Source organism: Rhipicephalus microplus, chromosome 4, assembly GCF_043290135.1.
Source record: "Rhipicephalus microplus isolate Deutch F79 chromosome 4, USDA_Rmic, whole genome shotgun sequence".
Taxonomy (NCBI): Eukaryota; Metazoa; Arthropoda; class Arachnida; order Ixodida; family Ixodidae; genus Rhipicephalus; species Rhipicephalus microplus.
This window is the reverse complement of record NC_134703.1, coordinates 40,690,127-40,715,733: the sequence shown is the minus strand read 5'-3', so window position 1 is coordinate 40,715,733 and position 25,607 is coordinate 40,690,127. Positions and strand designations below refer to the sequence as shown.

Sequence of the window (25,607 nt, the reverse complement as noted above, 5' to 3'; positions counted from 1 at the left end):
TTCTTACTGCCTGCTCGCTATAGCCTCATTGTACCTAGTCTTTTGTTGTCGCATTTGGAACCTCTCGAGTGTTTTGATATGTTGTATATCCTACCACGTCGTCGAATGCAGCACACCACTCATTGATGAGTTGTGCTCTTGCGCAGGTGAACCAGAAGTCAAGGAGCAGCAGCAACTCTGAGGAAAAGGTGCAGGTGGGCGAAGAGGAGGAAGAAGAAAAGGAAAATGAGGAGCCCGAGGAAGCAGCCCCCGAGATTGGTCAGGCCGAAGACGAAAGAGAGCAAGACCGGCCACAGCAACAGCCAGCCCCTATGCTCCCTCGGAGATCTCCACCCGCTTGCATAGAGCTCGAAGAGGAGCTACACGCACTTTCCATTGAGCCGAGGACCAAGGAGGCACCCTCAGTTGACCACAAGGTCAAGAGGCCAGGTGCGTCTCATTTCAGGGGCCAAAAGTCCTCCTGAGAACATATGCAAATGTGCACGTGCACACACACACACACCACAAAAAAAGGGAAAAGTAATGGCTACACCACTACAGCTAGGCAATGGTTTCTATACTTGTTAGCAGGTTGAGCCCTTTGTTTTTGAGTTGCACATCTCTATGGCGAGTTGCATAATTGTAGTCTTAGAGATCAAGGTACATAGCCCATAGTGCATAGGCAAGCTTGAATTGAGGGTGTCGGATATCTTTGTGGGTGGCCAGTTTTTATGTAGATAGTAGGGGTGCGCGAATATGCAAACTTTCGAATATTTTTCTAATAGGGTTTGGTATTTGATTCAATTTGCACTGTAATTACTCGAACTTCTCAGACAAATACAATCAGTGTCAGATTGGCAGTGGCCCTTTCAGATTAATTTATATGCTTAAGCCCATCGCACTTTCGCACGGTGGCAAAGCTGCCTTTTAGATTCTGCTTTAATTGCAAATGTATTAACTTAAAAAAAATGCTGGTTCCGACATTTGAGATGCGCTGTGCCATTACAATGGCCTCTTAATATTTTTATATATTTCACCGCATTACACTTTGATATTGTGGCAAAGCAATTTTCAGGGCTCAATTATGACTGTAAGCGGATCATTTCACAAAAGCGCTGGATTAAATCTGTGTGTTCGAAGTGTGGGCTTGCTTTGATTAATGTAGTTTTGGGCCAGAATAACAAAACTTTATTTGCGAAAAAGACTTCGTTGCCACTAAAATGGGGCAACGCCGCGTGGTCGGGCCTCTATTCCAAAACACCGTTGGCTCTCGCTGTCCTTTCAGCCCTCCTGACCAGCTTCCGCTGGTTCTCAAGGGCCGGGCTGGACAGCATTGTCTCCCACATCCCTCTGCTGTTGTCCCCTTCCTCTTCTTCGGTGTGTGCCGTACATTCCCATGTGATGCGGTAGAGCACCGGTGTGCTTCCATACCACGGGCATGTCTCTGTATGCTGTGGGGTGGTATGCATGCAATCTGTGGATGTTGTTGGTGTAACGTCGCAGAATCCATGGCCAGAAGGTTCTTGTGTGGAAAATCTGAAAAAAGTCGGACGATGACTTTCGGGATCCAAACTTATGTTTTTATACATTAACGTCTATAAGGCATAAGAAAGTCTGATCTTGAAGGGAGCATGCCCTTGTTCGCCAAATAATTTGGGCTTCCACGAAAGTTCCAAGAAGAGGATAGGCTGAGAAAATAACATCGTTGCCTTTCACTTGTAAAATGTTGTTGGAAACACTTTGGTTGCACAAAATTGGGTACAGAAGTACAATTCGGCCTCTGCATTGCCTTATTCTTGATAACACAACTACGAAACACCACCCCGCCAGCGCTTTGTTAACCTAGAAGCATTTGAAAAATATTCGACAGCTATTCATAAAATATGTTGATTTGCACTCAAATTTAATATTTCAATTTGCCTTGCGCCGACATTTTTGCTATTCGCTCAACTGCTGTAAATAGGGTCTGTCCCTTAGGCTCTACAAGAGGGGGTTCCAGGCTTTCTCGTGTTGTGGCTCAACATACGGATGGGACTTTGCGCTGAGCTACTTCGTGCAGTGAGCGGGGTAGGGCAACTTCAAAGAACTGTGTCCTCGTGGCTGCTTTTCAGGCATACTTTGGTGTGCAGTTGTAGCAACTCGTTAGGCCTAATGCTCTTCAAAGCTTCCTGTTGCACGTATAGGAATATGAGCTGGACTTCTTCATTGAGCGTTGCTTCTGTCAGATTTTGCTTTTGTATAAACCTTTTTCACAAGCTGCCCTTGGGGCGCCACTATAGTCCTCTCTAGGCTGCGCTTAGTAGGCGCGACTCCACAAAACTCACACTGCCGAGGCAGCGTTGTCTGGCTTTGCCCAACATAGCAATTTTTTTTTTTCGTCTCCTGTGAAAAGATCTGCAGGCATAACAAGAATGGCGTTCAATTTGTGCCGAGAATTCCACTCATTTGCGCGACAAAAGCTGCACGAACCAGCGATTAATATTTGCTTTGTAAAACGCTCCATACATACATGTTCATGGGCATCTAGTTTAGTAGACTGGACTAATGTGGTTGTGATGACTAAGCACAAACTCTCCAAATGTGCCTGAATAGTTGCTGTCAAACATGTACACCTTGACACACAAGGCAAAATGAACGCTGGAAAATTTGATCTTGTAGCCGTTCTCTAAAATTTCTTTCAGCAGAGCGGCCTCAGGTGCCGGAGTTCTACGACCTCTACTGGCGCATGGAGCAGGCTGCCGCTTCCTCGGATGTCGAGTCCATGTGGTCCAGCCGTGGAGGATCCCCGACCAAGAGCAAGGTCATCTGCCATGCTTTTGATGGGCTAGCGAGAGGGCGGCCTACCTTCGTGCTGTTTCACATCTGAGGGAAATCTGAAAACTTGTTCATTTTTCACTTTGGCTCATGCCAAGCTATAGGCACTTTTTTTCTCTCGACGAGCTTACTTTGAGCTGTGCGGAGTTATCATTGCAACTCTGCACAGGTAAACTGTCTACAACTCCGCTAAACAAGGCATGGAAACTTACTTGGCCCTCTCTTTACTTACTTGGCCCTCTCAAAGTCCTTGTCTAAAATTGATCCATTATGGCACCATTACTTTGTGTTAAGGGGGGATGCTACACCTTCCAAAAACTCTTTTATTTTTGCGAGTACCTCAGTCAAATTTGGAGAGCCTATGTAGATTTTACTGCTGATTTCAAAAATCTAATTCTTTTTTTGCTGTGACAATTAGTTTTAAAGATATAATGAACTGCGACTTTTTCAATTAAGGCCTAATTAGCTAATTAACTGTAACTTGGATATTGATGTGCAACCTATAGAACCAATTCGGTATGTTCACAGTGTGCAATAAAGTATAAATCATTGTTCTGGGCTATTTCGAAGCAAAGTTGTGGGATGTTGAATATGACATGAAAAATTTCCCCATCTACACTTGAAACAAAAGATCCATTTAGAGAATTTTCTCCAAAAATTATTACAATAAAACTTATTTTACGACACATCCCCTGCATTTATCTTCGAAACAAAAAAGAAATCGTAATGATAACCCAGATAGAACAAGAGATATTGCTCCGGCATAATGGGAAGCACATGAAAATTGTCGTTTTGAGAAATCGAGAAAAAACGTGGGCACACATTTTTATTGCAGAAGATGCAACAAGACAACCTCAAAACGCACCAGAAGAATAGTCTGAATGCATTCTGTGCTCATGCCTCCTCTTCACTAGCTTCCGGAGTTCCAATGAGGCTGTTCTTTTCTTGTTGGAGACAATGCTGCGACGGTGGTCTTTTTCTCTCGCTCTCCTGGCACCAGTACTTGTCGCATTCATGTCCATTTCACCTAAGATTGCCGTGCAGAATTCAAATTGCCCGTGTTGAAGTGCAGCACTGCTTCTGCAACAGCTGCTTCAACAGCGAACAGGGACGCATGGTGCTCCTTGGGGGCCAAACTCCAGATTACCGAATGTAAGCTCTCGTTGGAGTTCTGCGTTTTGCCGCGTTCGCACCTCTGAAGCAGGGCTCTTTCCGAAAGCCGGGTATAAACCGGTAGTAATGCCTCTGCCACGTCTTTCGGTAGATTGTAGGCATGCCTGGGGTCGGGCTCACCCTTTGCTTTTGCGGCATTGTGCCGACACCATGAAGTTTCACCAGCTGGGCACAGACTGTGGTCCGAGCATTCATCAGTGGAGGTGACGTGGCGGTATGTGGCCATCACAGCCTTTTGCATCTCGCCCACGTCACCTTCATGCGATTTCAGAGCCCGGCCATAATATGTGCTCAGCCTGGTGATCAGCTCACCTGTGAGCCTGCCTTTCCCACCAAGGCCTCTTTTCCCATCGCACTTTTGTTTCTGCACCAGGTTTCTCAATGCGGTGCCCATCCGTTTCTGTACATGATTAATACAGTCTTCCTTCTGCACGTCAATGTAACCATACACCTTGGCGTCTTGTATGGCGCAAAATGTCCTAGAGTCTCCATCAGACAGCATAGTTGTGTAGCGCAGGCCATGGCGTTCAAGCGACCTCTGAAATAGAATTAGAGCCGCCTCCACTTCCATTTACCCCGCTTTGCTGTTCGTATTTTTTTGGCATTTGTGGTTAGCCTTCCATTCTTGATAGCCCTCACTACTAGGCTTTGGGCCCACCTCGCAGCCTAGGCAAAAGTTGGAAAGAACGACGTAGTCCAACACGTAGCCACTAAATAATTCGATAACTGTGCCCACGCCGATGTGGGAAGAATGGCCTCGCGTCTTCCACGTGCCGTCGTAGCTAACGGCAATATTGCCCCGGTGGCCGAAGCACAAGTCATCATAAATTGTTCTAACCTTTTCCGCACATTCGCTCATAGCGGACTCAGCCGCTCGCGTTGCAGCGGGTGCCAGCGTGTTCTTCAAATGCCGCTGAAACGTCTTGTGGTGCATATCGCGGTGTGAGATGCCCATTGTTGCGAAAATATCGTTCATGTTCGTTTGGCCGTTGCCGGTAGCCACCATCGCCCTCGAAGCGAGAAGATTTACTTCAAACGGATTGCACGTTTTCGTGCCGTTCGCGCGGGGCGAAGTCCATTCATTCGCGATCTCGCCGCACCTTTCACACTGCACTAGCACTTTCACGGCAAGTCCGTAGTCCCGATCCCCTCTGACGATCGTAGCCGGTCCGTGGCAGGCTTTGCAACACAAGGCACCCATTATCGCGTTTAGGATATCTAGATGCATAAGCAGATAAGGAGCAGCGTGGTCCGAGTCCTGTGCGGTTGCCTCGCTACAACTCGCGGTGAAAAAGTCAATTTTCCGTGCAGTTGCTGGCGCCGATGAAAGCCGGTCGAGCGTCGCTTTCTCCCGGGCATGATTTTCTTCAACTTCGGCGTTTGTCACCACCTTGGCGTCGATTCGTAGTCGTCCGGAGTTCGCTTCACCGTCATCGTCGTCGGAGGCAACGCGCTCGGTCGCACCATCGCTGAACGGCCGCGGAGCGTCGACACATCGTTCGTCGGAGTCAACCAAGGGCTCCGATGACTTCGTAGACTTTCTCCCACGACCTTTGCGTTTCCTGCGACCAAATGCGTGCACGGTCCGATACTTTTTTGCGTTTCCAGGCATGGCGATACGATCAGAAGCTTCAGAGTGCTCTGCCGATTTCAGGCGTCACAGCGGTAACCCTTTCAAAATGGCGTCGGGTCGCGTATGCAGGCGCAAGCCGCGAGCTTCCAGCCAACCGGAAAGCGCCATTTCAGTCACGTGCGCCGTTTAGCCAATGGCAGTGAGCGCGGCTCTTCGTCTTTGAGGCCCCGTTTTTCGAGCCGGGGAAACTCTCAATGTTGCTTACTGAATAAAAAAAACAGCTGAAAACGCGTTCTTTCAAACAAGACCAAAATGGCGCCGATCGAGCGCGTAGTTCCCGCGTATCGTAGAGCCGAAACCTGCGCTATTCGCCCTCAATTTAAAGGGCAGGACGCCCGTTTTCGGTTTTTTAAAGTTGAATAACGATAAAAGTTGATGGTATTCGGCTATGAAATTTTGTAAATAGGTGCGCAATGATGTCGGGAACGCGAAAAGAAGGTCCGCGAAAACTCGATTTTTTGGCTGATTTTCGGTCCCGAAGTGCCGCGTCCCCCCTTAAACATATGCTACGTTACTAATAGGCCAAGAAATGTAATTTATGCTATCTACATTATTAGCAACTACTACCATATGTTGAAGATTATAAGTCATTTTTTTTCATAAAATGGCCTTCCAAAGTTCGGGAGTGTACCTATAATCGGAGGTGACCTGAATGCAGAATCGTGAAGTTGACTTTTCTGAGGGGTCCCACGAACGGTTGTCGTCTGTTTATGTAGAATGGTTCAAGAAGTGCAGAAGGCACATGCACTAATGCCTCTATTGACCGCCACAAAAGATAAAGCAAAAAGTTTTGTGAAATCGAAAAATCTGCATGCCTTCACATTCGTGTGAAAATTTGCTGTCTGGGTTTCTGCTGGCTTCCCAAATCTCACCGCAGGGCAAAGCATGGCCCTGCATGTTTATACACTGGTGTTTTGAGGGAAGTGTCATTCACCACAATTGTTTGTCTTGATGGAAAGAAGCCGGGAGAATCTCATCCTTTTTGCTTATAGCAGCATCATCACCAAAATGCCTATGACATGTTCTGTGTATTACGCATGGTAGCTTCAGCACAAAGTTTGGCACTTGCAGAATATTTTTCTGTAGGGACCCTTCTCTTTTTCTGTTCAGGCTTGCAGTGCTCTTTCAATCCTAAATGTCTTACTGGGACTAACACTGCAGTTGCCCGCTATATTAGTTCAAGTTTTTTTTTGCCTCTAAATTTTAATGCCTACCAAACTGAAGCTGTTCTCTTGTGTATGAAATTCAAGAATGCCATTAATGCAATGTAATTTTTTTTGCTTCAGACGGAACTGCAGATTGCAAAAATAGTACTGATGTTAAAGAAGAAGAAGCCGGACTATTCAGAGTGAGTTTTATTTTCATTTTGCTATTTTTCTATGCTAATCGTATTGCTCATAATGTTGGACACCACTTTGGAGGTCGAGCCCTAGGAGAAGAAAGACAAATAAAAGAAAACGCATGCAATGGGCATGTGATGGAATTTGGCCAATCGCAGCACCGGGTGTCAAAGGAAAGCGCAGGAGAGGATAGGAGCAATTTACAATAGATGTTTTCATTCAGGGGCTTTTTCTTCTAGCCGAGGGGTTCTCGAGCATGTTAATCCCAAAGATCCCCCCTCTCGCACCCACAGCTTTCATGCATTTTTCATTTGGCTAACGCTACCTTCACATGCAAAAAATTCAAAATCAATGGTATATGAAAAATTTGTTCTCTGTCTTGCAATTGAAGTCTCTTGCCTTGAACCAACAAATCAATGTGATGCTCAGTAACGGTCAGGCCCAGTCACATGTCAACTGCTAGATTCAGCAGATTCCTGTGCTCATTTGTCATGTAGGCTAATGTAGAGAATGCCTGTCAGTGTGCTCCCGTGTGGAAAATGCACGAAAACTGCACAGCTTTCAGAGGTACTAATGAACAATTTAAATTCATAGGTGAACGAGATAGGCAAAATAAAGGGAATGTTTAATATATTTATTCAAAGATCCTATTGCAATGTGCACAATTCACAGGGGTGATCCAACAGTTTCCATTGTGCCATTTTGCTACAATTCCCTATCCCTGCACCTTGCTGCGCACATTGAAGTACAGCTTGCGCCTACTGCGCCTGAGTTTACTGGTTTACCTGTTTACATTGGACCGTTTCTGGCCTAAAAATATTGGTCATAACAAACGCAACTAGTGCCTTTCCATAATGCCGCCAATGCCTTCTACTTGCTCCATTCCAGCAATGTGCTTTTTGTCATTATATTCAGCGTAACTGAAGTATCGGTGCCGCCGTGTCTTTCTGTTGGTGAAAGTTTATCGTGCCATTCGTAGCCCTTCCTGTTTGTTACGGAACCCGCGATATCGCGTAACGTCTTTCTATTATTTTTCCCCCTCGTTCACGAGTTAACTTCGCATACTTTAACGTAGCCACCGTGGCCAATTGGCTGCAGGTATCGGCACTGCGCACTATGGACGGCCTATTCAAGCAAATTGGCCGTAAAATATTTTGTTCGATATTTCGCAAAGAAGTTGATGCCTCCTAATTGCGCTGCTCAACGTTCTTTGGTATGCCTATCGTAAAGTTAAGCCTAAATATCTACGTAGAACGCATCTAGCGCAATGTGGTGCTACTACGTGTTTATCGCACATGTGCGAGCGCTCGTCGCACGTCTCTATAAAGAAATCAACTGAACAGGATGCCTAGCCAGTGCAAATATAAATTGAGTGGTGAGATCAGTCACTAATAAAGAAGTGCTTTGACACATCTGCAACGACGTTAGAACAATCCGTGTTGTCGGCTTATGACAAAAAAAAAAAGTCTGTTCACCACAAGCGTGAAGCAGTGAATGTGATAGCAACAAATTGCACTGTTATGGAAATGAGGTTGGCATCTCACTCTTTAGGAACCGATATTACGCAACTGTACTTGCAAAACTCTGGTTTAAGAGTATGGCCGCTCCAGGAACACTCTTTGACATTATTTTCGCGTTGACGGCTGCAGACATGGTCAGGGTATGTTCTCACTTGCAATGATAGTTTTCTTTGCCTTCATTCTTTGACTTGGGTGCTAAAAACCTAATTAATGACTGCTCTCTGGATGTCTGCCTTGTCTAAACTTCAGCATCATTTGTTGACCCGTCCAAATTACAGCAGCATTTGTCGGCCTTGTCTAAATTTCAGCGCACTAATAAGAACATTCTCCGAATATTTATGAATGTTTTGCATCAAATGATCCTAAATTTTGTTTTGTCTGCTCCAGATTTGCTCCTAAACACAGTTCCTCCTGCTCCAAATCTGCTCCGAAACACTTTTTTTTTGGTCCAAAAATTGCTCCAAATTATAAACTGACTGGATCACTGCTGAGTTTATAATGTTCTAGTATGACGAGCATATGTTATTGCAAATGACTGCTGCATGTCTACTGCCCTATCTTTGGCACCCATCTTCAAACAGTAGAAGTGCGCATTGGGTTTATACAAAACCTCGGATATTCTTGTGCAATAACCTGACCACTTAGCTCGTTTTTGGAGTCTGGCTCACTACAAGCTGCTAGTGAGCATTATTGCGTAGCTCGCGCGTTCATTTTGTACTTTGAGACGTGCTCATTCACATGTGAGTGTGAGTAATAGCAGTTTTTTAGATCATCTATCACACCTCGGTTTGCCATCCAATTTACTTGATGACCACGTAGCCAGGGAATTTATCAGTGGCTCGCAAAACTCTGAAGAGGGACTTGTTAAACCCCTAGGAAACCGCTTCCAGAAACTGTGTTATAGTAGTATACAACTTCATTGTAAAAGGAAAACCAAGTTTGTTATATTATGTAGACTTCATGTTGAAAGCATTTTCGGACACATTGCTGATGCCGGGTTGAAAGCAAATCTCGACCTTTGTCAGCCTAGTGGATGCGTCAGTGATACTGTGCAAGTGCTGCGAAAACGCTCTTGCAACAGTACAAAGAGTATTCGGTGAGAGAGAAAGGAGTGTCTGAAAAAGTTGGCTGTCCAAGCCCCGCTAAGTTATGTCGTGAAGTTCTCAGCAACACAATTAATAGAGGAGAAAAACTACTTGGCTTTCACTTTTGTGTACTCTTGGGGGGGAAGCATTGGCGACAGTGTAATCTGTATCGTTGACACTGTTGTGTGTCGCGACATTTGTCTACCACTTCTGCTGATAACTACGCAGATGTACCGTATTTACTCGCATGATTTGTGCACCCCTAATATTTTGTCATGTTTACGGGGAAAAAAAATAGTTACTCGCACATTTTGCGCTCCCCAACCCGCCCAAGTCAGCTCGCCGGCACGTGCACGAAAGGGCCTTGGATCTTTGGATTTTTTAGGTGGGCATGCCCGTTGAGGCGAGCGCAGCGAAATGGGCTGCGAGTGCAAAGTCCTTCGTTCCGAGGCGTTCCCCCGAACTAGGGTTCCTAGAATACCGTGCACGAACTCTCAAACTTGTTGACGGGTAGCCAGAACTGCTTGAGCGTTTGCCCCCTTTCTCTCCACCTCTACCACCGTGATAATGCACGCTTGCATCACGACACGGGCAACTATGGCACCGGAGGCGTGCGAGCGCCAGTTCGGCCTGCTGTGCCAACTGTTCCCCTGGCTCTCTGTGTCCACTCTGCAACACGTGCTTGGTTGATTTTGGAAGTTTAGGTTTCGCCATCCATTTTTCGCATTTTTACGGTTCTCTTGCGATGGGCTACAGTAATTATGTATACAGCAAAATTCAAGCTCGCTGTTGTGAAGTTGGCCGAAGAAAACCGCAATCGTGCCACCGCCAAGCACTCCAGGATGAAGTTCTTCGACGTGTCTCGACCGGCGCGATCGGTATGGGAGAAAGCGAAAGAGTGCGCACTTGCTAATGCAGGTTTCCTGGTGCTGAAGGCCTTCTCAATTATGTGTGAATGCTCAGGTTCATCGGTATCCCCGTGTCGTGGGACCTAGTTTCTCCCAGCTTTGTTGAGAAAAAGCTTCCATAAAATGGGAAATTCGAACGCGCTGGCCAAAACGGAGGCTAACGCGCTTTGGGATGGCAGTGACAGCGGCCGCGACGATGATTCTCAATCGGACCTCTCGATCAGTGATTCCGACTAGACAGCGCGTGACCGAATCTGACTGGCTTTTAGTTTTTCGTAAGAGCCCTATAATCGTTTTAATGCTTGAATGCAAATGAACTTGCTTCTCCAATGTGCTACAGGATGTGAAATTACCTGCTCTAAAGTACTTCAAGATGGAACTTTTGGCTGCTTTAAAGTTCTCCTGAAGAAAAATTTTGCTGCTACAGAAATTGCTCCAAATCTAGAGTCCTCCATAGCACCACCGGTCACATAGCGATTCTGTGGTTGTGGCATCCTTTTTCTAAGAACGAAGCTATTAGGGCTAGGTGACTTCCTTATGATCAGAGTCAGCTGTGTGTAAGTGTAGATAAAAATTACTCCAATTTTCCAAGCAAAGTACATTCCTAGCCCTGGGGAGGAAATACCAACTCCGCTGTTGTATCAGTTGGTTTTTGTATACTAAACACATACTTGGATCTGAATCCAAAGCTAATGCTTCATGTCTGGGTATAGCTCTGCTTCGAAAAATTAGTTTTCCTTAAAATTAGCCAGCCCTACGTTGCTTCATGCTATGTCTACTCTGTGGAAGTGGCATGGATCGGAAACCTAAATGTCCCAGGTTTTTTGCGGGCTTGGTGGGAGGTGTCCTGTTTATTTTGTCGAGAGTTGTCTGTGCACGCCTAGTCGGTGAAATAAGGGTACCGAGACTAATTCTGACCTGTGGGTGCAGGCAAGAGCTACGCAGGCACGTGGACTGCGTGCGCCAGTCCCAGGGCGGATTCTCACGAATGACCTTCAACCACATCGTGGCACTTGTGCTCGGCCACATGCAAAACAACGTGCAGTAAGTACTGACAAAAAAGCATTGCAGCATGCTTGGTATTGCCAGGGGGGGCTTGATGGTGCGCAACCCCTCATTTCATCACGTAGTGTTGTGTAGTAAGGGTGCCGGCAGGATGCATGTAGTACCACTGGAAGTTCACAGCTGAGAGGATGGAGGTAGTGCAAATGCTGCACGCCCATATGTAAGCAGGAGCAGCTTTTCCCTGTTCCCCCGCCGTAACCCCAAGCGGTTCTAATGGAGAAGCAGACGTGTTATAATGTAGGTTCCTTTTTTTTAATGCGACCAGTTTGATTACTAGTAGTTAATTGTAGTCGGACGCTTTGATGTCATCGAGATAATTTCAAAATGTCCCATTCGTGGCGTGGATAGTGTTGAGCATTTACCTTAGTTTTTCGATACGCAGAGCACTGTTGTTGACAATAATAACATTTTAGTGGTCAAACGTTGATCTTTCACTCCGAAGTGTACATTATTTCAGTGTTCCTTTAGGGGACATAAGTGAAATAGGGAATCTGTTGAGCGTTCTCAGAGTACCATTTACCACTCTAATGTAGTTATTTTGCCACCCTAGCTTGGTCAATGCAGGAGAAAATCTAGGTCTGAATCTCGCTTTCAAATTTTGTGCACGATGTCACACATTCCCAAGTTTTATTGTACTTGGGCTACATTGGCTCAAAGAAATTCCCAAAACATTGTAAATTAATTCTTTGGCCCCCTAAAGGAACGATATATTTATTTTTACTGATTAGAAACTATAAAGAACCCAATATACGACATCAAAATGTGTTGTCACTAGCCTTGTGAGAATAGTCGGCTTTAGAAGAGAGGTTTGGGCCAGTTTGTGATGCCTCCTTGATGAAATGATGCACCTGAATGGGACAACAAAAGGCGCTTCGTCCCATGTGCTTCCTTTTGTAGTGCTGTGAGAATTGAGCCTTATTTCATGAAGTTTTGAAGTGAATTCAAAGCAAATACTAGTGTTTTTAAAAAAGTCTAATCACTTTGAATCAAATTCAAATATATATTGCATACTATAAATGGGCGTATTTGTAACTAATCTGCATAATGTTTAAAGAAAAATTAAAAGAAGGCCTGTGCACATGCCTTTTTTTTTGGCTTCAGTGGAAGTGAATTGATGTAAGAGCAATATCTTCACTTAATGTTGAAGTGGGGCTTCACTGCAGGGTGGATTTCCGATGGATAAGTGTTCTCTTGGCTTCTTCGTTACGCTTCTTTGTTGCGGCAAAACCACCTTTATGGGGGCAATAATAATGAGAACAAAGACACATATTCATATGAAAAAAAATCTAATAATTGTCTAACGAGGAAAATGAGCCCTTAAATTTCCACTTCTTTCCTTCATCTTTACAGGGGGTTACATGCAAACGAATATTCAAATCCACATACAGTTGAACCCGGGTATATCGAACTCACCAAAAATATTATTAGTTTGATATATGGCATAATTCGATATAGGCCCGGTATAGGTTCTGACACAAAGGCACATAACAAACTAGAAGAAATGTACTTTATTAATATGGTGGCTTACTTGCGTGCTCTACTGTGGAACAAAATAGTCCCGGATTTTTTTCTGTGTCAACAACTCCGCTGCCTGCGACAGCACGCACGCCTCCACGTTGTCCGAGTCGGAGCAGCTGAGGCCGCAACCTTCCACATTCAAGCAATAGTGCCGGACCAACTCAAGTGCACTAATCACTTCGGAGGATGTAGGCAATGTGCCGTCGTCGATTTCTATATTACTCTCGCTTTGGCTCGTGCTCGGCACGATGTCTGCAATGTAATCCTCATCCTGTAATTGGCCCATGATGGGGACATCATTGTCCGCACTGACGAACTCGTCGAATGTCGATCCGTCGATAGCACCCGGAAACTCTGCCAGCTCGTTCGAAACTTCGGCGGAAACACCTGCGGTGTCTTCAGTGCTGTCAGAATTTGGGGTGTCATCACCAGGCATGCGGAAGCCAGCATGCCTAAAGCAGTTCTGGATCGTCTCCTTCTTGACATCTGCCCACGATCTACTCAACATAGAAATAGCTCTGAGCAAGTCGATCTTAAGCTCCCTGCCGACAAGAAGGTTCTGCAGCAGCCTCTCCACCAGGCTCTTCCGATAGCCGGCTTTCATTGCACGTGTAACGCCTTGATTCAGTGGTTGCTGTACAGACGTAGTGTTCGGGGGCAAAAAACGCAGCTCGATGTTTCTGAAAGTCGTACAGCAGTGGTGCGATGAACAATTGTCCACGAGCAGGCACACCTTGGGATTTTTCCCTACCAAATCATCATTCCACGACGATAGCCATCTGCTGAAAAGCTCCCCGGTCATCCACGCTTTTGAGTTTGCTCGGTAGGTAACTGGAAGCGACAGCGCATTTCGAAAACACCGCGGTGGCGTGCTTTTCCCGATAACCAGAGGACGAAGCTTTTTCGATCCGTCTAAATTAGCTGCCAACAGCACGGACACACAAGCTTTCTTTGCCTTGCCGCCGCTTGTCTTGTCGCCACGAGACGCAAGTGTCTTGTTTGGCAATTTTTGCCAAAATAGAGTGGTTTCATCTGCATTGAAGCTATCTTGGGCTCTATATCTTGCTGCGATATCTCGCCAGTTTTCCTCAAGCCATTTTTCTACGCTGTCCAGGTCCGCCGCTCTGCTTTCACCGGTAACAGCTTTGCCAACGATGTCGTGCCGTTCTTTGAAGCGCTGAAGCCAGCCTGAACTGCCTTGGAAATCATTCCTGCCAAGCAGAAAAGCAAGGTCCTTGGCTTTCTGCTCGATCTTAGGGCCGTACACCGGGATGTTTTGCGACCGAACGTCCACAAACCACTTGTAAACGGCCGCTTCAACATCTTCGTACACAGCAGCGCGCACACGTCGCGGGCGCCACGGGCACCTGGCTTTTTGTCCGACTTGGCCCTGATGTCTGCCTTGTTCTTCAGGATAGTACTCGAGGTGCTCCTTGGAATTTTGTACGCGGCGGCAACGTCGGACTTCTTTTCACTGCGCTCAACCCGATTGATGATTTCGAGTCTCACGGCGAACGGCAAATTTCGCCTCTTTGCGCAAGCCACGATGACTGCACGCCAATACAGTTCATAGAGCACCAACAGGCAACACCACAAACCACGCTGAATCGGCAGCAGCAGGCACACAAGCATAAAGAAAGAAAAAATGGCGCTCACTTCTACCGCCTCCGCCCCTGTGAGAAAGCACGACGGCCTCTTATTGGCTGCGAGTAGGCCAGGATCATTTTTTGGAGGGGGGTGTTCGCCCGCGTACAACCGGGTCTAACCAACTTTTTCTAGGGTCGCGCCGGCAGTTTTCTCCGCCACTGCGAGGGAAAGCCAACTTGCGAGGACATTTTTGAGGCACATGGAGTTTGATATATCAGTTGTCGTTGCTATTTTCGTTCGATAAAACAGTAACTTTTGCTATATATTCTCAATGTAAACTTACCGTGTTTAGGAATTGTTCGATATACGGCATAATTTGATATAAACGGGTTCGATATAGTCGGGCTCGACTGTATAACGAATCCGGAAGTAACAAAATATTAGTTGTAACGAAGTAAAAGAACACTTTTGCAATAGTGTTAGTACATATCTTTATAACGAATATTCGGATATAACGAACTTATTTTCGTGTAGTATACGATTCTGTTATAAAGAGGTTTAAGTGTGTACACTTGGATAGATGCTTTCATGGCTTTGCACCCCATCACTGCAGTGAAACAACATTTACGGGGAATTACATGCGGGATAATATACAGGTGAGGCCACATATAACTGCCTCACCTAAAATGAACCTTCGCTCAAATTCAACCATACCCACTTGACGTGGAAATATACAATATTTCAATGGCACAAAATCGCGCTTACACAACGAACGTCTTTGAGCGTCCCCGATGGGTTACAGCGACGGAGTCTGCACTCCGGCGACTTCCCAGGAAACTACTTTGGACCATCGATAAGCCATCGGCGAGGTGCTCATAGATTCTTATGGTTAAACGCTGACCCTGCCTCCGCACCTCTTTAGTTGTTTCTCTCCACGAACTGTTTTTTGTTAGGCACCCCTCAGTCCTTAGTTGCCCCGCTACTATGAGCACCCCACATCGCCAGACGAGGCTCGTGTTTCCACGTTGCTATCAATCTTTCGAAGACCGGTTGGCCAACTAGTCTCCCCTCAGTTTTTGATCACTGGTTTTCGCGTTGGCGTCGTTAGCCTGGAGTGACCAGGCCATTTGCCAACATCGTCGGCCACTGACTGCACCCGATCGTCTGTGTCTTGTCTGGATTGGCGTCGTATTGTTCCAGTGCAAGCGCGTACGCTACCCCATCTACTCTGATAATTCTCGGTTCATTCCATGTTTAGGACTTGTTCTCGCACTTCGCATTCTGCTCAGCAAGCCCTTTGCACGCGTGTGGAAGTGTAAAAATGGCTTTTACACGGTACGAATCGCGTCGGTAAGGCCGCACAAGCCCGTCGGCACCACCAAAAGATTCTTTGACTTCTCCCAAATTTTTGCACTCGCCCAAATTTTTCTGCACGTGAGTTGGACATTTCGCCTACCTTTCGAGGCAGCTACCCAACCTGCCTTTTTCCTGCGTGTTTTGGTTTTCAAGGTCGCCTTCCCGCCGTATTCTCCCCTTTCTCCACCCTGTCGCAACTCTTCGACCTTCTCTCTCAGGTCTGCTTCTCTCTGCTTATCGCAACTACTTCACCAGTCTCCACCATTCCGTGACGTCAACCACGCTGGCTCGAATTCAGAAGTTTCGTTTTTTGACTAGAGCAGTTCCACGCATTCTGGCTTGTGTGTTGCGTGTGCGCATCCTACTCGCTTTTGGTGTGCGTGTGTGATCAGGATGGCGGACGGGAGGCCTTCCGCGCTATTTCATACCGCTCAACAAAACGTCGAAAGTGTGACTGCTTGGCTTGGGCGTAATGCGTGTGTTAGGTACCGCGTTGTGAAGCGCTTGCTCATAGCTGTTAACCATGTGGCAGCCAACTTGCCGTTTCGGGCATGCTGGTATTCAGCCGTGAAGATGGTGAAAGCTTTGGGAGCGTCAGTGGTGGCTACATGTGTGCGAAACTGTTTTCGCGGTGCTGACTTTGTCAACGTCAGGCCCGATGCCAGCCCGAAGCTTTCAAATAGGACCAGTCCGGCGGCGATTTGTAGCGGCGCATTGTCGACTTCGACATGGGAGAGCGGGCGGGACATCTGTTCGACAATTTCATTATGGCCGTTGATGCTGACACCGCAAAACCGTGCGTGGATGAGGACATTCTGAATAAACTGCATTGCAAGAGCGATCTGGAGGAATTGGATGGAAATGGTGATGAAACTTTGGAGCAAGTGCCCACAAACGTGCTTGTACCAATCGGCTACATTAATAGCCTCAGGCAGCTTGCATACGCCACGGGCTCGGCAAAAAGCAGAATGCTGCTCAAATAAACTCGAGGCCATCCTTATTGCCTCTGCTCTTTGAATCACATGGGTCGCGGACTTTTTGGGGAAAGAAATTGTGTGTTCACTGGCAACTTTTCTTTAAAGCTTTGTTTTTATGCATTTACAACTGTAAATGCTGGAGCTAACAGGACCTGAACCAGTAACAAACTATGGTCTAGCGTATGTGGAACCTTTCTAGAAGTCGTTCGTTTTGACCACAGGACACTGGTTTCTTGTGAAAGAATACTTGCATTGTAAAGGGTTTACAGGACATAAAGGGGGAACCGGACACAGTAAATTTTGTCTAATAGATGCATGCATGTATGATATAAAAGTTCCAGTGTGGTGGCAGACGTTAAATACTACTGCAAAGTACTTAAGAAGCAATTAAGGGGAGAAGCGGGTTTCTGAGACCGTAAATTTTTTTGAAAATGCTATATTTGGATTCTTCCACTATCGCTGCATAATCTCGCCAATTTTCACGCGTCCTAGACTGGTAATTTAGCCATGAGAGTAGTTTATGCGACGTAAGTGAGTTGAATTTTTGGCGATGGACGCGTGAAAAAACGGGCTTTTTTAGCGCCATGGTGTTGCTGTTTTACGCTTGCTACAGCAGCTGTCTTGGCCGCATTCGAAAAAACCGCCCTTTTTCCTTTATATCCTTCCACGCTTGTTTTGTCCACTCAGTATCCGCGTAAAAAAATCCGTGTGAAAAATGAATCTGCTAAAAAAAAAGCCCCGTCACGTGAGCCTATTGGTGTGGTGAGCACACGTGACTAAATCGCGCCTTCCAAATCGCCGGGCCTCTTGAGCTATCTGCTGCGTGTGGCAGCGGAGTGCACGCACCGGACAGCTCGGGATTGTGTCACTTTGTACTCGTCGGCTTCCTGAACTCGCGTGAGCTAGCGAGAAATTGGAGCAAGCGTTTCTCAAGTCTGCACATTCAGACACTCCGCCGAACCAGCCTGACGAAGCGCGCCGCAGCCATCGGGCGAGTGCGTTAGGCAGGCCTACGCTCTCGGCCACCTTTTGAACTTGGCTTGAACCTTTTATCATGCGAAGCCGTATCGCAAGTTCGCACCGCTCACAAGTTTGGAACAAAGCGCAAGAAATCTACGGCAAAACGAGATGATGGTGTGGGTATATTTGACGCGCATCTAGTACAGGACGGCGCGGCGGCGGAACACGATCCGTTGGATGAAACACCGACATCTCCGCCTGTTTCTCCGGCTGCCTCGGACGATGTCGGCGCTAGGCAACGCATAAGGAAAGACACAACCTTTTTGACGAGGGCCGATCGTGCGCAACACCAGAAAGTGAGTGCTGATAAGATCGGCACCTTACCGGCAACTTCGGCAAGCGAACGCTCGCGACAGAGCGCGAGGACTCGGACCGCGGCTACCTGCAGGATCGTCGATTTATCCGCGATAAACAATCTTCTTGAAAAAACAGCTAAATGCTGGACATGCAGTGGGACCATTTCTATTGAAAAAGGTGAGCTTGAATATGGACTTGTGATGAAGCTGATTTCAGAGTGCCGCAATTGTGGACTTGACAGTGAGTGGAGCTCTGGGAGGGTACCCAGTCATGCTAAATGCGCTGCATTCAAGTCAATATCCGTGCGTCTCGTGCCGTGCAAAGCACAGGGAATAGCCAGGCAGCCCTAAACGACATCTTCTCTGTAATTGGAATTTCTCACAGGGGACTTCACCACAAAAGCTAAAGAGCCATTTGAAAAATAAACTGAATCCTGCGTCAACAAGAGCTGCAGACAAGGTCCTCTCTGATTGCGCCATGTCAGTGAAATCATACTAACATCTGTGCTTTGTCAACCCAGGTAATGTGGCAATCTGTTATGATGGTGCATGAATAACCAGAGGCCACCTGTCGCACATTGGTGTGGGTGTTGTTATAGAGCTGTTTTCTGGCTAAATTTTAGACTGTGTTGTCCTGTCAAATTTTTGTTCCGGCCGCAAGCGCGCAAAAAAATACAGTGAAGATCGGGCCACATGGGAGTGGAGGCAGCAGTCACTCTCTTTGAGCGCTCAATTTCCCGTCACGGCTTGCGGTACACAGCGATGGCATGTGATGGGGACAGTAGATCATTTCATGCTGTTGAAGACTCCACAGTTTATGGTTTCATACAGGTTCAAAAGTTGCATAAGAACGAAATAGACTTTATAATGAGTGCACACTTGGGCATCGTGCAGGATGTGGAAGTGGTTGGCAAGGTACGATGCAGTGACCATAGAATGGTACAGTCTCGAATTCGCCTAGACTTGAAGAAGGAACAACAGAAACTGATACGCAAGAAGCCAATCAATGATCTAGCACTGAGAGGGAAAGTACAGGAATTCAGTCTCGCTTCAGAACAGGTACTATGCTCTTAGTGAGGATACCAACCATAGCGTAGATACAATGAATGATAATCTGATGAGTATCATTATGGAGTGTGCAGTAGAAGTTGGAGGCAGGGTAGCTAGACAAGACACTGGCAAGCTTTCCCAGGAAATGAAGAATCTCATTAAGAAACGTCAAATCATGAAAGTCTCAAGTACAGCAGGTAAAATAGAACTGGCAGATTTTTCAAAGTTGATTAATAGGTGTAAGGTATGCGATGAGAAGGTATAACATGGAGAGAATTGAACACGCTCTGAAAAACGGAAGAATTGTCAAAGCAGTGAAGAGGAAACTTGGGATAGGCAAAAATTGGATGTATGCACTAAGGAACAAAGAAGGCAAAATAACTACCAATATGGATAGGATAGTTGAAATAGCGGAGGAGTTTTACAGAGATCTGTACAGTAGCCGGGATAACCACGACTTTAATACTATAAGAACTAGCAGTAACCCATATGACACCCCATCAGTAATGATAAATTAGTCAGAAAAGCTTTGGAGAGCATGCAAAGAGGCAAAGCTGCTGGTGAGGGTCAGGTAACATCAGATCTGCTGAAAGATGGAGGACAGATTGTGTTAGAAAAACTAGCTACCCTGTTTACGAGATGTCTCTAGACGGGAAGAATACCAGTCTTGGAAGAACGCTAACATCATCTTAATACATAAGAAAGGAGATGACAAGGGTTTTAAAAAATTTCCGGAGCCCTCCACTACGGCGTCTCTCGTAATCTTATGGTGGTTTTGGGACGTTAAACCCCACAAATCAATCAAATCTATCGACAAGGGCTTGAAGAATTACAGGCCGATCAGCTTGCTCTCTGTAGTATACAAGCTGTTTACGAAGGTAATTGCTAACAGAGTAAGGAAAACATTAGAATTCAATCAACCAAAGGAACAAGCAGGATTTCGAACAGGCTACTCAACAATCGACCACATTCATACTATCAATCAGGTAATAGAGAAATGCTCAGAATATAACCTACCACTATACATAGCCTTCATACATTACGAGAAGGCATTTGATCAGTAGAAATATCAGCCGTCATGCAGACACTGCGGAATCAGGGCGTAGATGAAGTATATATAAACATTCTGGAAGAAATCTACAGGGGATCAACTGCTACCATAGTGCTTCATAAAGAAAGCAACAGAATACCAATCAAGAAGGGTGTAAGGCAGGGGGACACGATCTCCCCAATGCTATTTACCGCGTGCTTACAGGAGGTTTTCAGAAGCCTAGAATGGGAACAGTTAGGGATAAGAGTTAATGGAGAGTACCTCAGTAACCTGCGCTTTGCCGATGACATTGCATTGCTGAGTAACTCAGGGGACGAATTGCAACTCATGATTACGGAGTTAGACAAGGAGAGCAGAAAGGTGGGTCTTAAAATTAATCTGCAGAAAACGAAAGTAATGTACAACAACCTCGTAAAAGAGCAGCGCTTCGAGATAGGTAATAGTGCACTTCAAATTGTAAAAGAGTGTCTACTTAGGGCAGGTAATAACCGTGGAGCCAAACCACGAGATTGAAGTAACTAAAAGAATAAGAATGGGGTGGAGCAAATTTGGCAACCACTCTCAAATTATGACAGGTAGATTGCCACTATCCCTCAAGAGGAAGGTATATAACAGCTGTATCTTGCCGGTACTTAGCTACGGAGAGAAACCTGGTGACTTACAAAGAGGGTTCAGCTTAAGTTGAGGATGACGCAGTGAGCAATGGAAAGAAAAATGGTAGGTGTAACCTTAAGAGACAAGAAGAGAGCAGAGTGGATTAAGGAACAAACAGGGGTTAAGGATATCATAGTTGAAATCAAGAAGAGGAAATGGACATATACCGGGCATGTAGCGCGTAGACAGGATAACTGCTGGTCATTAAGGGTAACTGACTGGATTCCCAGAGAAGGCAAGCGGGTTAGGGGGAGACAGAAGGTTAGGTGGGCCGATGAGATTAAGATGTTTGTGGGTATAAATTGGCAGCAGCAAGCACAGGACGGGGTTAACTGGCGGAACATGGGAGAGGCCTTTGTCCTGCAGTGGACGTAGTCAGGTTGATGATGATGATGATAATGACAGGTTCAAAAAGAGGACTGTATAAACCATGTCAAGGATATCATAGTTGAAATCAAGAAGAGGAAATGGACATATACCGGGCATGTAGCGCGTAGACAGGATAACCGCTGGTCATTAAGGGTAACTGACTGGATTCCCAGAGAAGGCAAGCGGGTTAGGGGGAGACAGAAGGTTAGGTGGGCCGATGAGATTAAGATGTTTGTGGGTATAAATTGGCAGCAGCAAGCACAGGACGGGGTTAACTGGCGGAACATGGGAGAGGCCTTTGTCCTGCAGTGGACGTAGTCAGGTTGATGATGATGATGATGATGACAGGTTCAAAAAGAGGACTGTATAAACCATGTCCAAAAACTAATGGGTACTGCACTACGTAGTCTTTTTCAAAAGCATAAAGGTTCTGGTGAAACACCAAGTGGAAGAGGCTACTTGACAAATGATGTCATAGAGAGATTGTCGAGATACTATGGCTGGGCTCTGAAGTACAATGTTGGTGACGTAAATGCAATGCACCGGGCAGCCATGGCCACATATTATCATGTGACATCGACTGATGAAAGGTCCAACCACACCTTGTGCCCAAGTGGCAGTGACTCATGGTGCAAGCAGAATGCTGCTGCTGCAAGGGGAGAACCGCTGCCAAGGCACACCTACAACTTTCCACAAAATGTCCATGATGCACTACTTCCATTCTACGAGCGACATAATGACAAAAAGCTGCTAAAACGCTGCCAAAGAGGCAAGACACAAAGTGCAAACGAGGCACTCCATTCTGTCATATGGTCTCAAATGCCTAGAGAGAAGCATGCTTCACTCATAGCTGTTGAGACTGCAGTTGCTGAGGCCGTGATGCACCTCAATTCAGGAATGAGAGAAGCCTCTACGGGTATCCTCAAAGAACTTCAGCTAGAGCAAAACTCCATGAGCGAGCAACGGGCAGAAGAGAAGGATTCTCGTCGGATCATGAGTGCCGAGCGAAACCGTTCAGCATCTTCCAGGTTCCTGCTACAAGCAAAGCAGCGGCAACGACAAAAGTGTGACAGACTACTGCCCTGGTGCTTTCTGAGGCATTTATATGCAAAGAGAAGCATTTTTGTTTCTGTAGAATTTATTGAAAATACAGAGCTTTGTTTTTTGCCATTTTCTCAGTTTGTTTTTTGGCCGCCTTTCATTCTTCTGACAAGCGCGTCTCAGCTTTGGTACACTGCAATTTGATAATTTTTGTCTTGATGAGAAGCTGCATGCTTAGTGAGTCCAAGAATGGGCCATATGCAACTATAGGACACCATAAATTAAAAAAAAAATGAAATACAAAAATTATCGTTCCTTGATAATGGAAGGATGAACTTCTAAACCTTGTTGTAGACTTTTCTAAACTTGTTCTAAACTTTTGTTGTAGAAAAGCTAGAGCACGAAACTTGCTTTTTGCACTCTTTGCTGATTGTAGAATGCAATGACATTTAAATAATCAAGATCTATCCAGCCAATTAACTGAAAAGGGGATCACAATATTTTTCAATTAATGACTAATTAAAAACAAAATGGTAAGAGGTATAAAAAAACTGAGTTCATATTTGACATCTACACATGTAAATACAGCATCTTGTAAGTTTTCATCACCCTAGCTTAAATAGTAAGATGCCTGATGGCTAAGTGCCTCTTCCCCGTTAATAAACAACTTAGCAATATGCTTTTGCAACGTAGAGGCATAGAAATAACATACTAATTTGGCTTGATCGCTTTGTTTTCAGTTCTGGCTGATAGCAATATTTTTCGTGACCCATGAGATTCATATCAAGATTCAACCATATGTCAAAACAAGTGTATTATATGTTCACTAAAAAGGCTGTTTGAACGAGTGTTACAGAAAGTTTTTAAAAAACTTTCAGATGAGCACAGAAGATTCTGCCCGTGGAGACAGCATCTCCTTGAAAGTACTGCAGCTCCAGCAAGAACACTGCACGTGGTCATGCCTTCTTTTTCTTTTTCTTTTCAACATTGTTTTCAGTCTACTTTCAATTGTTTTTATGCTTGCTTTAGTTTGTTCGTCGTGATTTACAGAAGACTGTATATGAGGGCATGCATGCTTTCTGTACAAAGTTTTTAGATTTTTTTTTCCAAGAGAGCGAGCACTAGTCCATTGTGTTGAGCTCCACCGGGCTCGAAAATGTGCCGTATGTGAGGTCGGTTGGGGCTGTCTGATCTCTGGGCACATATAAGAAGAAATGTGCCAAGTTTGTGCTTTCCTGTGCCAAATGCCATCTTGGCTTCTTGGTTTCTCTACGGTGTCACTTACGAAGCTGTCTTGCCGGTGACTGATATAAACTGGTCTCTCAACTATTTTTTTTTTTTTGCACCATGCGATCCTTCGCCAGGTGCTGTGCACGTGGCAAAGTAGTAATACGTTCAAAATGGTTGCGCTTCACCCGACCTGGCCTTGCCGCAGACGTGCGTGCAGGTTTTGGTCATTATTGCTCAAGAACAAAATAAAAGATTTTTGTAAGATTTTCTTCTGCTCGACATTTCTTGAGCACTTTTTTGTATGTTTATGTCTCAAAAATAAGGCAAGAATAAAGCTCAGTTTATGAAGGCTTGTGGGAGGTAAACAATGCTTTCGGTCTTCGTGAAGAATAATAGAATGCTTTGTTGGGCGTGCTGGTTCGTTGCGGAAAAGATTGGAGCACAAGAACCGATGAGACGGAAAAGAGAAAACTGCTGCGCTCGTGTAGTCTCATCTCATCTTGTGTCTCGTCCATTTCTGCGCTTCTCGTAAAGCATGTGCCTTTTTTGCCTTACAGATAACTAGCTCGAGGTGTGTGAAACGCAACTGTGCCGCGAGTAACGTAATTTCTACATTGGCGTTAGGGGCTCCCCGCAATGCCATGGATGTTATAGATGAACGTTGACTTGCTTTGAAATAGTGCCTTGTGGACTTTCTCCTCTACATTTGTTGCTAGTTTTCAGTGTTCATAATAAAGATGGCGATATATTGCCTTTACATGGCTGCTCCCCATGTGCACTGCAACTTATTCGTGTTCGCAAAGCTACGTCTGGCTGCTGTCCAGCTAAGCTTTGAGAAAATCTTCTCTGAAGTGAGCGTTGCACATCTCAACATGCGAATGCAAGTAGCTACTCAATATCGAAGTCCCATATCTAACTAGTGATAGTTTTAAAACGTCCCTTTTAATGTGTTGGAGTCCGAATGGTAATTGGGGCAAGCTCTGCTCCAAGATATTGCAATCCTGTCAAGGTTGAAGCATCATAGGGTCCCGGCTTGTCCATTGTGTGTTGTCCGTTCTCGTGGTGAAGAGTGATGCTGATAACAATGCAAGGTACCTGCTAATGGTGTCTGTGATTCTGATGAGCTTGTCTGTTGTGCGTCTGTACCCACTATATGCCAAGACGAACAAGCACGTTCCAGAGCGCCCATTCTTCCTGCTGTAGTTGAAAACAATCGTGAACGCGCTTTTGCCCACGAAAGGCGACGCTGACGAAGATCGCAAGCTAGCGCGTTGGCGAGAAACGCGCTAGCTTGCGATCTTCTAAAGCGTTCGAGAAGCAGCGGAGACCCCGAGGACACAGCTAGTGCGTGGTCGCTCATTCACACGCGCGAGTGGGCAACGTCGCCGGTGATTTATGGTAAGAACGGTCCCAAGTGCTATGCCCGCTTGTCATGACTCGCTTTGTGGAGATACGGGGATTTTTTTTTGTAAAGCATTGTTGAAACATGCATTTCAGTGACAAATACATTATAGCATAAATCCAGTGTAACTAGGCTTTACATGAAATGTCCGAAAGAATTGTGGGAACTGGCAGGTCCGATCACTTATTCTAAAAAGGGCTTACTCTAAAATAGTTTTGGAAGGGCTCCTGAAATTGTGTCCAAAAACTGTTGGGAACAGGACTCTATCGGTAATTGTGAAAAAATTCTACCCTAAATTTTGTTAAGGGGGAGGAGGGAGATGCGGAGGAAGCTTTTGAAGGCTAATGAAGGGCAGTCTTACGGAAATTCTAACTGGCATTTCACTTTATTGCAACATATACTTGTACTGTTGCATGGAAATACTTAGTACAATAGCTGCAGTTTTCATGCACATAAGGACTACCTGGTCTATTTGCTCTTTCCCTTAGCCCAAGCTCCCACTCCTTGCTGCTCTCATTGGGGCCTCGTAGCCTTAAGAC

General features: G+C 45.6%; 1 protein-coding gene across 1 annotated transcript in view; it reads left to right on the top strand.

The window, feature by feature from the left end:
* LOC119171908 (uncharacterized) overlaps positions 1–25,607 on the top strand; it is a 167,224-nt gene that overhangs the window by 32,682 nt on the left and 108,935 nt on the right. Inside the window, exons 12-15 of the mRNA XM_075893030.1 lie at positions 147–429; positions 2,661–2,779; positions 6,886–6,947; positions 11,383–11,496. Coding sequence (XP_075749145.1) covers positions 147–429; positions 2,661–2,779; positions 6,886–6,947; positions 11,383–11,496 — 578 coding nt within the window. The remainder of the gene's footprint in view (positions 1–146; positions 430–2,660; positions 2,780–6,885; positions 6,948–11,382; positions 11,497–25,607) is intronic.